The sequence below is a fragment of the Fusarium oxysporum genome, chromosome II (genome assembly GCF_013085055.1).
Source record: "Fusarium oxysporum Fo47 chromosome II, complete sequence".
Classification (NCBI taxonomy): Eukaryota; Fungi; Ascomycota; class Sordariomycetes; order Hypocreales; family Nectriaceae; genus Fusarium; species Fusarium oxysporum.
In genome coordinates this window covers 2,145,838-2,160,236 of record NC_072841.1, presented here as the reverse complement: position 1 = coordinate 2,160,236, position 14,399 = coordinate 2,145,838, and the positions used below count along the sequence as shown (strand labels likewise).

The window sequence follows — 14,399 nt, the reverse complement described above, 5'->3', positions numbered from 1 at the left end:
TATTAGTACCGGACACTATTGGCTTTAGTGCAGGCGGATATTATCTCGTCTAGAGGCTTTCGTAGCAGAAAGCTTGTCGTTGAGCTAAAACTTAGTAATATAAGCATATCTATTATCACCATTGGCAGAGGTCACGGTATATCGCCGAATAGTTATGGAGTAAAATACCACCTCGGCATATGGCAAGTTCCGTGCAATGGAACAGATCCGAGCCGACTTAGCCGCAAGACCCTGAGAGCGCACGGGCGAATACCCCAAAACTGACGTCTGGGCCACTATGCTGCAGGGAAACCCTGCACTTGCATTGCTGGAACAATTCGCTGGACTCTTTGCTTTTTCAAACACTAGAATGAAATGCGTTAAGATGATATGACGAATTCAGATGCGGCCCAATCAACACTATGACCCCTACCACGACGCTGAGGAGAAATAGTTCGAGACCTTTACTAACAAGCATTTGTCACTTGCGCATTGGTATCTTACACTAAAACTAACTAATAAATCGTAATGTCTACCGCCCATGATATTGTCCCGGAGTGAGCTCTCCCCTATCCAACGGTCCCTGAGCTGAACTAATCACAATTTCCGTCTTGCGCATGATTCCATCCTCCTTGGCCAAAATGTCCTCTGCACTATCACCAATCTGCTCATCAACCCCACTACCCAAAGGTTGCAGTCCGCTTCTTCTGGAAAGGTTCTTGCGGTAGGTCGACTGCAGCGCGTAACCGGAATTGTTCTGCGACTTGCTGCGGCTGCGACTCCCGACGCGGGACTGCTCGCTGAAGTAGCGCACAAGAGGGGCGAGGGTCGGGACGCAGGCGACTATTATTCCGAGATTGTTCTCGACCATTGACCATTTGATGAGACTGGCTGAGTCGAGAAGGTTGGAGAGGGATTTTATGGTCTGAATGCGGACGATTTGGATGATGGATATAAAGATTCCCATGGCGAAAAGACCGAGGAGGACGACTTTCTTGCGGTTCGGCATTTGTAGCTTCAGTAGAGTCGGGAACGGGAGCATCATGCTGCATTATACTTGTTAGATGGTTTCTGATTACCAGCGTCGAAAATACTCACACGACAACATCAAAGACGATGGTTATCGAGGCCATAGTGGTGTACATAGGCACGCCCTTGAGACAGGAGCCGTGCGTAATGCTCAAATCCCATTGTTTTCGAACCTATGAGCAGGTCGAGTTAGCAAAACCAAGTATTAACCTCGTCTGAGGGGCCACGTACAGGTGTACAGAGGTTGATCTGCGCAATCAAGAAAGAAAGATGGAACAGTGTGCAAGCAACAGCAACGCCGACTGTCACTTTGTACCATATGCCCGACGCCATGAATCTCAAGTACGAAATCAAAAGGCTGAGCTTGAACCCAAGAATACTAGATATGTAACTTTCGTCGTCGGTAAGTAAATGTTCGGTATCGCACGAGGAGTCGATCTTACAATGGCGCGCCCATGAATTGTAGCTACAGATGGCATTAGCTTTTGACAGATGATTGATAGAGTATAGGGGACTGACCAGCATGAAGTTGTAGTAGTTCTGCGGAGGCAAGTCGTCAAGTTTCTTCAATCCGAGCCCCCATTTCGTTTCTAGAATGTGTCAACTGGTGATCGGCAACACTCGATCTTAGCGAAAGTTTACTCACGTATCACGGTAACAACAGCGAATCCGCAGCTCGCGATCTGTTGCTGATCAGTATGTCTGTCATCTGGGGATCGAACGCAGATCCCTTCTTACCCATGTCACGATGATGATCCAGTCATCTACAAACAGGACGCGTCAGTGCCAATGAACAACAGGGAATTGACAGGCTCTTCTTACCAGCTCCCACCGACTTGAGCATAAACCCTCTGACATAAACTCTCAAGAGAACCGTAAGGAGCGCAACGGCTGTAAAGACAACAGCGATAGACGTGATTTGAGGGCCATCGGTTGGCGAGCCGCTCGGGGCGTTGTAAGTCCAGCCTGACATTGGAAAATATGCGACAACAGTACGTATGGAGAGCACAATCCGGCAGAGTACAGCCGACTTATACATTACTCTCTTTAGAAAAAAAGGAACTTGGTTCCTTCGAAATGAGCTCTGTTCCGAGACCATGGTCTGATCTGACGCACTCCGACAGCCACAAACTCAATTTGGCAGGTCGCTTCTCCTCGAGACGATGCGAAATACAATCTTCATGCAGGGGTAACTGACAGAACGTTCATGGACCATTCATAATGGAACACTTCTCCCGGCTGTTGAACCCCCCCAGGGCCTTGGCAACCCATTACCGGCTCGACCGAGATAAGCTTCTGACATGGAACCTGTCAGGTAGACCGTTGTGCCGGTGAACCTAAACATCCTAGCCCAGCCCCGGCCCGTGAGCCACTTCCGTGCCTTGTCTCCGCTTTCAAAGCGCACTATCATCGGTGGGACTAGCTCTCTCAAGACATACGCACCGATGCTTACGATGCACGACGAAACTCTAATAGTACTTATATAACCCAAAAAGTAAAAACAGACAAGAATCACCCTCTTTTCTCTGCAAGATCTGCGACACTGTAGCATTTTCTGTGAGTCACACCCTTTGTCTAACTGGCTTGTTCCTTTTTGCTCACGCAGGTAGTGTTTCATCTGCAGGACATCAACCATGAAAGTGACAAGCTTCGTTACAGCCGCTGCGGCATTCTCCACTGCCCAAGCGTATGCTACTACATCTAGCTGTAAATGCTTTCCTGGTGATGCTTGCTGGCCTTCGGATAGCCAATGGAAGAGTCTCAACACGACTGTCAACGGTCGTTTGATCAAGACTGTTCCTTTGGGGTCGCCTTGTCACGATCCTACGTACGATGCTGTGCAGTGCAAGTACCTTCAGGACCAATGGCAGCATCCCGGGATCCAGTAAGTCTGACATTGATGCAGTGTAGCCGTGTGCTAACATGACTTAGTATGAACTCCTCCTCGTCTGTCATGGCTCCTTGGTTCGCTAACCAGAGCTGTGATCCCTTCCAACCTGAGTCCCGTGCCTGCGAACTAGGAAACTATGTTCGCTATGCCGTCGAGGCGCAGACCAAGGCTGATGTTGTCAACACCATCAACTTTGCCCGCAACAACAACATCCGCTTCGTCATTCGCAACACCGGTCACGACTATAATGGAAGGTCCACCGGTGCTGGTGCTCTCTCCGTCTGGACCCATCGTCTCAAGGACATCCAATTCAAGGACTACAATGCCAATGGATACAAGGGCAAGGCTGTTACTCTCGGTGCTGGTGTCCAAGGCTTTGACATCCTCAAGGCTGGAAACGATGCAGGGTATGTTGTTATTGGAGGTGAATGCCCTACCGTTGGCGTCACTGGTGGCTATACCCAAGGTGGCGGTCACTCAGCGCTCAGCACAAGCTTTGGTCTATCTGCTCAGAACACTCTTGAGTTCGAAGTGGTTACAGCAGACTCTGGTGTTGTCACTGCTTCTCCTACCAAGAACTCAGATCTCTTCTGGGCTCTTAACGGTGGCGGTGGCGGTAACTGGGGCGTTGTGCTGTCTATGACTGTCAAGGCTTTCCCTGATGCCAAGGTTGGCGCTGCTACCCTTGCCTTCTTCAACACAAACAACGATCAGGCTACCTTCTACAAGGCTATTGAGACTTTCCACTCCAAGCTCCCTGGTATGGTTGATGCTGGGTCTATGGTCGTCTACTACTTCACCAACACCTTCTTCCAGATTGCCCCTCTGACAGCTTTCGGCAAGTCTCAAGACGAGGTTCAGACTCTCCTTGCGCCATTCGTCAGCTCACTTGATACCTTGGGTGTGAACTACACAGTCAAGTACAGCCAGTCAGCAAACTACTATAACCACTACGATACCTACTTTGGTCCTCTCCCTATTGGTAACATCCAAGTTGGAATTGCCCAGTACGGTGGCCGCTTGATCCCCCGCGACACCATCGTCAACAACAATGACGACCTCACCCAAGCTGCCATCAGTATCGTTGAGCAAGGTGTCACATGGATCGGTGTCGGCACCAACGTCGCACCCTTCAGCAACCCCCAGAAGCAGTCACTTCTTCCAGCCTGGAACAACGCCCTCGTGCACGCCACCCTCACTACACCATGGAACTTCACTGCTCCCTGGTCAGACATGTTGGATCTTCAGAATCTCATGACTGATACAATCATGCCCGAGATTGAAGCTGTCACACCCGGAAGTGGAGCGTACATGAACGAGGCAGACTTCCGTCAGCCCAACTTCCAGTCGGAGTTCTTTGGAGCCAATTACAACAAGCTACTGTCTGTGAAGGCGAAGTGGGATAAGCAAGGATTCTTCTATGCTAGGAATGCAGTTGGCAGCGAGCAGTGGACTATTAGCGATAACGGCCGAATGTGTAGGCCGAAGTATTAAGCAAACACTTGTGTAATCGGACTGCGTACACTTGATCCAAAAGGCAGTACCGATAAGACGAGAGGGTAATTATAATAGTACTTTACTTCTTAATACATAATTCATTGAGAGCATGCCGTTTGAGCCCCAAGATTCGACGATGCATTTCTGTACAGCCCTTATGTACAGTCCTAATCCTCTCTTGCCATGACCGCGACTAGCATTCCTCCCCCGCCAAGCCCTGAGACCATATAGGGGAGTATCTCTCCTTTATGACTACATATGCTATTCCCGGCTACAAATCCGAGCCGCCAACCTTCTCCATTTTCCCAGACCCTCTTCATTTACTACCTCTCTCCACTCGCAAGCATGACGATTATCACAAGGATACGCACCTCTAAGTCCAGACGAGCTATTCTTGTCACGGGTGGGGCCGGCTTTATTGGCTCCCATCTTGTCGAAGCTCTTCTTGCTGAGGGCGGTTGGAGAGGAGTCGTCGTTGACATCTTTGATGAGTTTTACGACCCAGAGATCAAGCGCGCCAACCTTGCACCTCATCTTCTGAACCCGAATCTGAAGCTTTACGAAGCCGACATTGAGGATCTCGAGGCCCTTCAGACTATTTTCACTGATAATGGCTTTTCTGCCATTGTTCACCTGGCAGCCCGCGCTGGTGTTCTTCCTCCTTGAGCCAGCCCAACAAGTACTTGGATACCAATGTCAATGGCACTCTGAACCTGCTCCAGTGCGCTAGAGAGTTTGATGTCAGGCAGTTTCTCTTCGGATCATCGTCGAGTGTATACGGTCTTGGTGCTAAAGCTCCTTTCTCCGAGAACTACAAGAGCACATAGCCTATCTCTCCCTATGCAACATCCAAGTCGGCTGGTGAACTGCTTTGCCATACATACTCTCATCTTAAGACATTCGCTGCATCTGCCTCCGTATAATCACCGCCTATGGACCCCGTCAGCGCCCAGACCTCGCCATCCACCAGGGCAAGCCTATTCCGCTCTTTGGAGATGGCTCTTCGCGTTGCGATTACACTTATGTCGATGATATTATCGATGGTATCTTCGCTGCGCTCAAGTATGACGGATCTGACTACTATGGGGTCTTCAACCTTGGAGAGTCGCAGACCATTCAGCTTATGCTAAGCGACCAAGAGCCCATCAAAATGAACTCTGAGATACGCGGTATATCACCAGGACGGGTGAAGGATGTCCCAGATGATCTCAAGTCGGTTTCAAGCCCGCTGGTCGAACATGGCAAGACGGTTGACTGGAGCGACATGCCTTTGTATACCGATTTCTTCCTCTCGACAGTACCAGCTATGCTGCATCACAACAAATACAAGGAAAGACGTGCGACATGGTGGGATAGACTATGGTACCACCAGGAGCTGCGTGGTCTTGTCAAATATGCTCTGCTGCCAAGAGAAGCCGATGAGCCTTTGGCTACTGTTCAGCTTGAGGATAGCAGGGTCAGATACTGGGCAGCTTCAGCAGAGGAGATGGGCAGATATCCCCGCATGGGTAAGCTCAATGCCAACTTAACGGCCTATGATAGATTTCCGAAGATGGAGCCTAACGAGACGTGCCGGTATGGAAGCCGGAAGCCGCGTGAATCTAAAGCGACGTGGGAGGAAGAAGTTTTCCGTGATTGTGGTGGAGAGTTCAACGGGTCTTGATTGATTGATGTTATAGATGACGTTAAATGTCACAAATTGCGGATTTTCAGGTGAGCTTTCGTTAACTTGAGCCCTGATACCAGTATATTGAACAAGCCTTGTGAGATCAAAATCGGGAGAATCATACGGTGATTATTCAAGGGTAATTTCCGAGTGCATGAGGCTAGTACCTGTGGCGTTGAACTATTGCCACCATTAAACTCCAGAGCGTTAGCTGACAGCTCGTAGCCCCGCTTCGCCATCGATAGTTCAGTGTCGCTTGAGGAATTGGCAGGGTTTAACGCCAGCTGAAGAAAACGCTTTTATCGGCGATAACATTTAGGAGTCAAGCCGGAGAGTTTATTAAGGTGTTGTGGCCGCCACTGACATCTTGTCTGATCTTAAACTGCAGGCACTCTAATTCTGACCTTAGTCTTTCGTTAGCAATGCGCTTTTACGCCTCGTTTTCGCTGGCCATTGGGCTTGTGGCTGCTAGCCCTTGCAAGCCACCATCTTCCAGTATGTTTTATTCCCGGAGAACTGTGTCGCAATAACTAATGAACTCAATTTAGCCGTTGTCTCAGATGTTATTTCATCATCTGTTGCGACCGAGACTTCTAGTACTCTTACTGAGTCTGCTTCTTCCACGGTTGATTCCACCGCGACTACCGCCGAGACCGATGTAGCTGAAACCTCAACCTCGGCTCGTTCTACCGTAATTGAGACTTCGACTGCAATCGGTTCAACGAGCACCGATTTCACTGAAGTCAGCATCTCAACAACTGAGTCCTTGGTCGAGCCAACTTCTACTGCTACAACTTCTGAAGCCGCTACCTCAGTTGACACGACCACAGCCCTCACAACAGAGGCTTCATCAGTCGAGACATCTACAGCTGCCGCAACCACCACTTCCGAAGAAGCAGGCCCAACGGGCTACTTCCTCGTCGCGGGTGAAGGTCCAGCTCTCGGAGGCAAAGTCAAGTCCAACGGAGACACCTTTACTCCTATGGTATTCGGTGACCGGGGCTCGACTTTCAACCCCGTCCGATTCCTAGTTGACGAGACCACCGGAGAGCTCCAGCAAGATGGCGTGCCCGTCTGCGCATACCAGCAGGTCGGGTTACCTTACGCCCTGATTACGCGGTGCGAAAACGCCAATCTCTACTACGGCAGTGTCCCCCTCAACTGTGCACAGTTCGAAGGTCCTGGCACCTCTATCAGATGCAGTGCTGTGAAATTGGACTGCTGGCCAACTGGACCGGGCTCTTCCCAGGCGTGTACGAGGTCAATGGACCCCGATTGGGACACCTTCTTTATCACTAATAGTGGTGATTATATCTGGTATCTTAGCTCGGGGACTCTGCAGAATGACTTCATGACCACTGTTGAAGTGTTTGTTGATCATGTTGAGGTCAGCGCTCCCGTACAAACATGATTGACGATCCGAATCGAAGGGAATTGAAATTGGATCCGAGACAGATCGGGCTAGCCATATAGTACTGCATTTTATTCTCCACCATTTGCCATAAAGCTGTAGGGTAACCCATTGACTATCGTTCATTCATGAAATCGGATAATTATAACATTTCTGGTTTCTATACTTTTAAGTGGATTTCAAACCAGCCAATTTATTTCAACTCGTATTATAGTATTTGAAGATGGTAAGATTTGGACCTCAGGCGATGTAAAGTTGCATACCCTTTCTGCGCACGTTGTTGTCCAGAAATTCTACTCAAGGATGGAACAGCAGAAATAGTTTCAATGAAATTAATATAACCAAGTGAAGCAAGTACCACCTGTTTTAATCAAAGATAAATGTACCTTAGCAATAATATAGAAAAGAAAAACACAAGAAGTTCAACAAAATGAAGCTATTTTTAGTCGTTGTCCATAGGTTTTAAAATGGGGCCATTCCGAGCTGTAGATCCTTGGCACAGCCACTCTTCTATACCAACTCACTGGAAGCACAGCCTCATTCTGCAACTGCGCCACGTGCTGTACATTCGTAACCGCGCTGCCGCGTATATAACGTCAGCGCCCGTCAGCTGAAAGCGCAACCTTAATTCCTCAATAACAACCTCATTTCATCAATCCAAACCTCAATAGCGCACCCTAAAGCTTACCTCATACACCATCAGAATGTCTTCCTCTCAATCTGCGCCACAAGAGCTGTCCGAGATGAGAAACTCTCAGTCTCTTGAGACCAATCAACCCAAGTCTCAGCAATCAATGGGTAAGACAACAACGCGCTCCGACTACCGCCGCGCCAAGTTTTAGCACGAAATACTGACATTCAATAGATCCTCAGAAGGCCCCCGAGACAGCAGATCCTCAAATGGAGCTCCGCGGAGGTGGTGCTTGCGATGGCAGGCTCTGCGGCATCATTCCATGCCCAATTCCGATCAACTGCTGGATCATTCCTTGCCCTTGTTAAGAGAATATCCTAGATGGATTCTTTCGATCGTCGTTTCCGTTTATTATTTACAATATACTCATCGTATACCAAATGCTGGGCTAGTTAATAAAACAATGTTGGTTTTTCACTCATCACTTGACGCTTTTTATGACGTCATCTCCTCAAAGCAACTGGAAACTTCCACGAGCTACGCGTTGCTCTTGTATGAGGCTTTATCCCATTTCTATTTCACATGGCACAGCTCTAGTTTTGATCTCTTTATTTTAGGCGTAGAAAACAAATTATTTCTTTCTTTCAAACGCTAACAAACCTATCCCATTCAATCTTGGCCAACAATAACATCGTTCTTGCGTGATTTGGGTAGAACCGTGAGCTTCTCCATCTTACCAGCTTTCACCGTACCTTCAACCGTAGTCTTATGGGGAGCCCAAACCTTGAAGCGTGCATCCCAGGTCTTGGGCCAAGCAGCAAGTAATCTAATGTCGTTCCCAACAAAAGTCTGAATGAGCTGCTCCTGGAGTCCAATAGCAGCAGAACCGTAGTGATTAAGATCTGGAGTCCAATCGAAGTTCGGTCCCTTGAAAGTAGGGAACTTACACACCTTGCTTGGTGCATACCGGTCCTCCGTCATGGCAGTAGCGTTGGCTGTAAAGCCCATTCGCGCAAGCCAGATGACGTCTTGCTTCCAGCCGGTGTTACCGTGGAACGAAAAGGTCTCGGTGTCGTAGAGATAAGTGTTGATAGCGTGCGTGAGGTTGGGAAGACCGAGACCGTATTCGGGCCAAGGAAATACCGTGTATAGCTGAGGGACTTCGCTGTTTTGAACGCGTGTGTATGCTTCCGCGGGAGCAATGCAAGCGTGACCTTGTTGCTGGCGTAAAGCGTTCGCAGGGATCTTGGCCAGGTACTTAGTGTAGTAAGTCTTGTTCTGGAGTGCATACTCGTCGACGATGAGGAGATCTTTGACGACTTGACGCAGACCGGCCAGAGTGGAGACGGGATTGTATGACTCTTTGTACGTCTCCGCACCAGAGCCTGGATATATGACAAGGGATTCATTGCCAGCCATACCAGTCAATGGCCAAGGATTGCGCTTCTGCATCTCTCGAGTGTAGAATTTGTCGAACCAGGCGAGTTGATATTCAATGAACTCAAGGTATGGCTTTACATCGAAGCCAGAGTAGATACTGGCCTGTAAAATCATGTCGGCGAACTCACTACAAGTTAATTGTTAGACATCCTCCATATTAGATCTCACAAGAGGTAGAGAAGCGGGCAGTACTTACTTTGCCGTGTCCTGCACATGGTTCAACCAGACATTCCAGAGCTCACCATCTGGGAAGAAATCAGGTCGCGGAGTATTAGCATCATCATCATACCACTGCGCGTTATACTCGAACACATTTGACAAGCCAGTATTATCGATCTGCTCCAAGAAGTACGCAGCATCGATATCCTGGTAAACCTGCCCGCGAAGAACGGCATTGGGAGTGATGCGCTTGTAAAAGTCAAACTGCTGAGTCATGACATCAAAGTCACCCGACCGAAGAAGAGGCCAGTATAGCAGACGCTGGTTCTGGGCAGTAAATGTACCGCCACCCCAGCGACGATAGTCGGGCGTGTAGGGACGCCAAATGTTGACGTATATGGGATCAAAAGTCCAGAGACCACCGTTGAACTTGGTGGGCCAATCGCCCTTCGCGTTGCATCCCATGAGATATCGCCAGATCTGGTAGTTCTTGCCGACTTGAAAGCCTGCATCCTTCTCACCCTGGTCCTCATTGATGATGATATAAGATCGAGCCCAGTATTCGTGCCACCAAGCAAGAGTCGCGTCCTGGGTGTTCTTGACTGCGGACTTGATGACCTTCTGAAGACCTTTGTACCACTCATCGTGACTCTTAGTCTGAGCCTGGTACATGGATAGTGTAACATTTACAGACTTGCTAGGTGCTTTTGACTCAAGATTCCAAGCTTTGTACGTAGTGTTGATGTAGTGGCCGTTCGTGACAGCGCCGGGTTTCATCTGGTCGGAATGGACAAAGATACCAAACTCATTGTCGCGCATGGGGTTGTACATCTTATCAGAGTGCTTCTCAAGTCCTTGCTGCCTCATCTGAAAGTTCCATAGATCCAGCTTCTCGTTGCGATGGCTCATGAGTACACCGTTCTCATGGAAGGCTATCTTATCGGCGTATGTAGTGCCGTTCGCGATCTTGGAGGTGTAGATGCCCCATGAACCCTGGTTGCGCTCCTCGTTGATAATGGGGCGATCCTCGTAGCGCCAGTTTTCGTAGGCGACCTTGACGGCAAGCTTCTCGGGGCTATCGACCTCAACGTGCACGACGGGGTTGAAGACGTCGACCCAAATCTTGGCAGTCGTATTGTCTTCGCCAGTGTATTTGACGTAGCCGTCGTTGAGTAGTAGTCTCTGCTCGAATGATTTGCTGTCAAATGGATTGGGGTCAAAGGACAGTCTGACACGACCAAGCTTCAGCAGAGAATTGTTCTCGTCAAAGGTCCCGCTCTTGGCGACGTACATGAGAATGGTGCCTGTTACACGGTATATGAGTAAGTGAGAAGTTCCGAGCGAGAATAGGAGCTATAATTTGCAGGCGCATATAGAGGATACATATTGAGGGCTGCCTTACCATTCTCGTACCAAGTGTTTAGGCCAATATCACCGCCACCAAGAGGCATAGAGTCGGCTGAGCCATTGACACCGGGTCTATTCCAGACGACATCATATGATGTGGGAAGAGTCGCCAGAACAGTCGTCCAGCAGAGGAAGAATACCGGCAGGATCCGACCCAGATACCCCATGATGAGTAAAAGTGGCCGTCTCTAGTGTGACTTGGTGGAACGCTGTATCCCATAAAAGCACAAGATGGGACTGTAATAGTCTATTAAATAGTTCCTGTACCTCGCTACTAGGGTTGCGCTTGACCCATATCCTTGACCCCGGAAGCCCCCAGAACTAGCTGATTAATGACGTCGCATGATATGCTTTAGAAAAAAGAGCGGAATCGCCAGTCCAGGAGATGGAATACTCGCAATAGTGTGGCGAAACCCGGTGATCTAAGCGACTGCGGGGAAAGACGAACGACGACCAACCCCGCGATCTGATGACTATCAATTACTTAGATAGTATTATAGTTTGTATAATCGCGTCGTATCTCGGCTAATATCTCATACGATTCCGAGCAGGGTGACATAGCTTGGTTTGTGAGATATTAGCGCCCGGTAAACATCGGCGAACTATGCCGGTCGCTTTATAGCAGGTTTGCCGACTTCAGATAAGGGCGATCAGCATACTGAAATAAGGTTGAAAAGAAGGCGCCAAGCTGAATCTTTTGATGAGATTTACATGAGATATATTAGTAGAAAGATGAACTGAACTAAATTCCTCTCCTCTAAGCCCACTCATTGTAATCAGATACCCCAGTCCTTCTTAATCATAGTTGCTCCATGTTCTCCCACCATGTACACTGGGCCAGCGATGTTAACGTCTGGCCCTGTAGGCATGATGTTACTGTCAATGTTTCTAAAGCCCTGCACTCCATAGACGTGAATCCGAGAGTCGACAACACCGCCGTCCTCAAGTGGAAGCATGCGATTAGTTCCAGAGGCGTGCAAATTGGGAACAGTTGTAGCCTTGATGTAGTCAAAGATGGCCTCGTCGTCATCAGAATCAATGTTGATAACACCAGGCGCAGCCTCTCTGTGATTCGGCCCAACGGTTAGGTTTGCAAAAGCACAATGGTCGAGGATCTTCCGTGCGTCGCGGAACGCGTTGAAGGCGATAGCGCGATCAGCAGGGTGAGTGTAGTACTGAAAAGAGTTAGTATGGAGCGAATAATGAGAGCTATAATCACGATAACATATGTTAGGGTTGATGATTGGAGTATCGGACATGCCGCTCGACTGGATGGTGATTTTGTCCTTGGATAGAGTCGCCATGCTCGATACCGAGATGGATATATATGACTGGTCCGATGATGGTTCGTAGGTGGGACCTGGGCTATTAGGATAGAAGAAGGACTCAAACAAAAGTTCTACCGTGGATCGGTTGGTAAGTCCAGCATCGATGACGGCTTCAGCACCAATCTTTTAAAGCTTTTTTCCCGATAGCTCTGGAAAACCTTTGGTAATGCCTCCGGGAGCCGTGTAGACTCCTTTGCCAGTAGTGTAATATTCCTCTTGCGAGGCTTCCACGGCCGTTGAGTTAAACATGAGCTGGTGGGCCGAAGATTCGGGGACTACTGTGGCTGAGATGCTGTATAGGTTATGGTCCATCATGCTGCATGCTGTCAGAGTAGCGTCTCATAGCCAATGATTTTCGGTTGACTTACTGCTGTCCTGCGTTTTCATTGATCACAACAGGCTCGATATTGAAAGCATCAAGCGTGGCTTGTGGACCGATACCCTAGTCTTGTGTTAGCCTCCTATCATGGGAAATACAAAAGAAAATATGCAGTGCTGAGGGTGTTATTACCGAGACCATCAACATTTGGGGCGACTGAAAAGTCCCCAGAGTGACGATGACCTCTTTTGAAGCGGCAATACTGCGGTGACGACCTGAGAGTGATCAATGAAGCTGACACCAGTCGCAACGAGGACTCCAGTTGCACTCCTCGAGAACATGATCTGCTGAACAGGGGCGTTATGAAAAATGTCGACATTGGGCCGTTTGGCGGCAGCATTGTAATAGTCGTACGCTGAACTACGTCGATACTTTGAGGTAAGAGTGGCAGTGCCTTGTTTAACGCCAAGATTCCTCCCGTTGTTGAGATCTCGGACTATTGGGATGTCAATTGCCGCATAAGCATCGAGAAAGCAATGCTCGATGGCGGGACAAGCCCCTGGTAGCCAATTTATAGTGGGCCATTAGGGTACGCGGAAGGGTCCCAGGTCTGATACTTTTGGTTGTAACCAGTTCCATTATTGAGAGCATTGAAGCGATTACTCTGTTGACACTATAAGAAGAAGAGTCTGGAATAGTAGCTGACGGTGACTACCTTGATGAATGATGGATACACTTCTTCCAGCTCCAACCTGGGTTCCCTAAGCTCAACCCAGTGATCATCGACATTGGCTGACCCACATCTGTAGTAGAAACCGTTTAGAATACTGCTTCCACCAAGACCACGTCCACCTGTGAGAGTCAGTAATGACGTTCTCTGATGGAATTCGGTACTTACGATGATATGCAAGCTTACGGTCATCGAGACCTTCTTGGGGCTCCGTATAGAAGTTCCAGTCGATGCTGCACCTATAATAACAGGTCAAAGATTGCAAAAAGACTCATACTTGGGTTTTGACTGACCAGCGATATATTCAACGGCAACAGTGGCTTGATGCATGGCCACAACGTTCGGATCTGGTGCAGCTTCCAATACCAGTACCTTCTTCTCACCGGACTCACTCAACCGGTCTGCAAGGATCAAACCAGTAGTTTCACCTGCGACAGACTAAGTGTTATTCATTGAAGTTGCCAATTGAGGAGAGATTCACATATACCACCCACAATGATGAAATAATACATGCTACTGAGAATAGACTCATGATCTTGTCCTGCAATGATCGAAGAGGCCTGTGACAGGAGAGTCACCAAAGTATGGTATACTTCATCTTCAGGACCGGAGGAGAGACATTGTATCGTTGAAGACGGAGAGGTGAGCCATTGCTGAGCCTTTACGTTCACGCTGTTTATAGCTTGCTTTATAGACTGTGCTCCCTATGCTTGAGGATCAGTTGATGAGAAACACATGATTTGAAACTTCTGGTCCCGAAGCCCCAAATTTGGGCCGTAGTTGCTTCTCATTCCGCTTTTAGCCTGAAAAACAGGCACAGAAAACCGCGTATCCATCCTTTCTCGCTTGGCGAAGGAGAAGATGAGTCCATCTTCGTAAGACGGTGGAATAGTTTCTCTGGCCAAGATCTGG

General features: G+C 48.6%; 7 protein-coding genes across 7 annotated transcripts; 4 read left to right on the top strand and 3 right to left on the bottom strand.

The window, feature by feature from the left end:
• Nucleotides 1-331: 331 nt before the first annotated feature.
• On the bottom strand, nucleotides 332-2,172 carry FOBCDRAFT_214693 (uncharacterized protein). Its single transcript, XM_031173324.3, has 8 exons — nucleotides 1,831-2,172; nucleotides 1,747-1,772; nucleotides 1,655-1,691; nucleotides 1,528-1,598; nucleotides 1,452-1,474; nucleotides 1,240-1,399; nucleotides 1,078-1,181; nucleotides 332-1,025 (listed from the first exon to the last, which is right to left on the bottom strand). The coding sequence occupies exons 1-8, from the start codon at nucleotides 2,105-2,107 to the stop codon at nucleotides 512-514; spliced, it is 1,212 nt and encodes a 403-aa protein (XP_031050109.3). The 5' UTR covers nucleotides 2,108-2,172; the 3' UTR covers nucleotides 332-511.
• Nucleotides 2,173-2,426: 254 nt separating this feature from the next.
• FOBCDRAFT_154697 (uncharacterized protein) lies at nucleotides 2,427-4,518 on the top strand. The gene is made up of 2 exons (XM_059608372.1): nucleotides 2,427-2,893; nucleotides 2,941-4,518. Exons 1-2 carry the CDS (start codon nucleotides 2,643-2,645, stop codon nucleotides 4,391-4,393), a joined length of 1,704 nt encoding a protein of 567 aa, XP_059466737.1. The 5' UTR covers nucleotides 2,427-2,642; the 3' UTR covers nucleotides 4,394-4,518.
• Nucleotides 4,519-4,741: 223 nt separating this feature from the next.
• Nucleotides 4,742-6,059, top strand: FOBCDRAFT_315498 (uncharacterized protein; the record flags this gene model as incomplete). The annotated part of the gene is made up of 2 exons (XM_054703301.2): nucleotides 4,742-5,045; nucleotides 5,293-6,059. The coding sequence occupies 2 exons, from the start codon at nucleotides 4,742-4,744 to the stop codon at nucleotides 6,057-6,059; spliced, it is 1,071 nt and encodes a 356-aa protein (XP_054559276.2).
• Nucleotides 6,060-6,390: 331 nt separating this feature from the next.
• Nucleotides 6,391-7,610, top strand: FOBCDRAFT_214690 (uncharacterized protein). Its single transcript, XM_031173320.3, has 2 exons — nucleotides 6,391-6,557; nucleotides 6,611-7,610. The coding sequence occupies exons 1-2, from the start codon at nucleotides 6,485-6,487 to the stop codon at nucleotides 7,471-7,473; spliced, it is 936 nt and encodes a 311-aa protein (XP_031050105.2). The 5' UTR covers nucleotides 6,391-6,484; the 3' UTR covers nucleotides 7,474-7,610.
• Nucleotides 7,611-8,061: 451 nt separating this feature from the next.
• On the top strand, nucleotides 8,062-8,754 carry FOBCDRAFT_214689 (uncharacterized protein). The gene is made up of 2 exons (XM_031173319.3): nucleotides 8,062-8,271; nucleotides 8,339-8,754. Exons 1-2 carry the CDS (start codon nucleotides 8,178-8,180, stop codon nucleotides 8,470-8,472), a joined length of 228 nt encoding a protein of 75 aa, XP_031050104.1. The 5' UTR covers nucleotides 8,062-8,177; the 3' UTR covers nucleotides 8,473-8,754.
• Nucleotides 8,755-8,773: 19 nt separating this feature from the next.
• On the bottom strand, nucleotides 8,774-11,277 carry FOBCDRAFT_176343 (uncharacterized protein; the record flags this gene model as incomplete). Its single annotated transcript, XM_054703300.1, has 3 exons — nucleotides 8,774-9,671; nucleotides 9,741-11,007; nucleotides 11,106-11,277. The coding sequence occupies 3 exons, from the start codon at nucleotides 11,275-11,277 to the stop codon at nucleotides 8,774-8,776; spliced, it is 2,337 nt and encodes a 778-aa protein (XP_054559275.1).
• Nucleotides 11,278-11,886: 609 nt separating this feature from the next.
• On the bottom strand, nucleotides 11,887-13,999 carry FOBCDRAFT_236743 (glucose-methanol-choline oxidoreductase; the record flags this gene model as incomplete). The annotated part of the gene is made up of 9 exons (XM_059610099.1): nucleotides 11,887-12,548; nucleotides 12,597-12,754; nucleotides 12,807-12,880; nucleotides 13,057-13,316; nucleotides 13,388-13,421; nucleotides 13,473-13,609; nucleotides 13,656-13,726; nucleotides 13,765-13,915; nucleotides 13,975-13,999. 9 exons carry the CDS (start codon nucleotides 13,997-13,999, stop codon nucleotides 11,887-11,889), a joined length of 1,572 nt encoding a protein of 523 aa, XP_059464126.1.
• Between the last annotated feature and the right edge of the window lie 400 nt (nucleotides 14,000-14,399).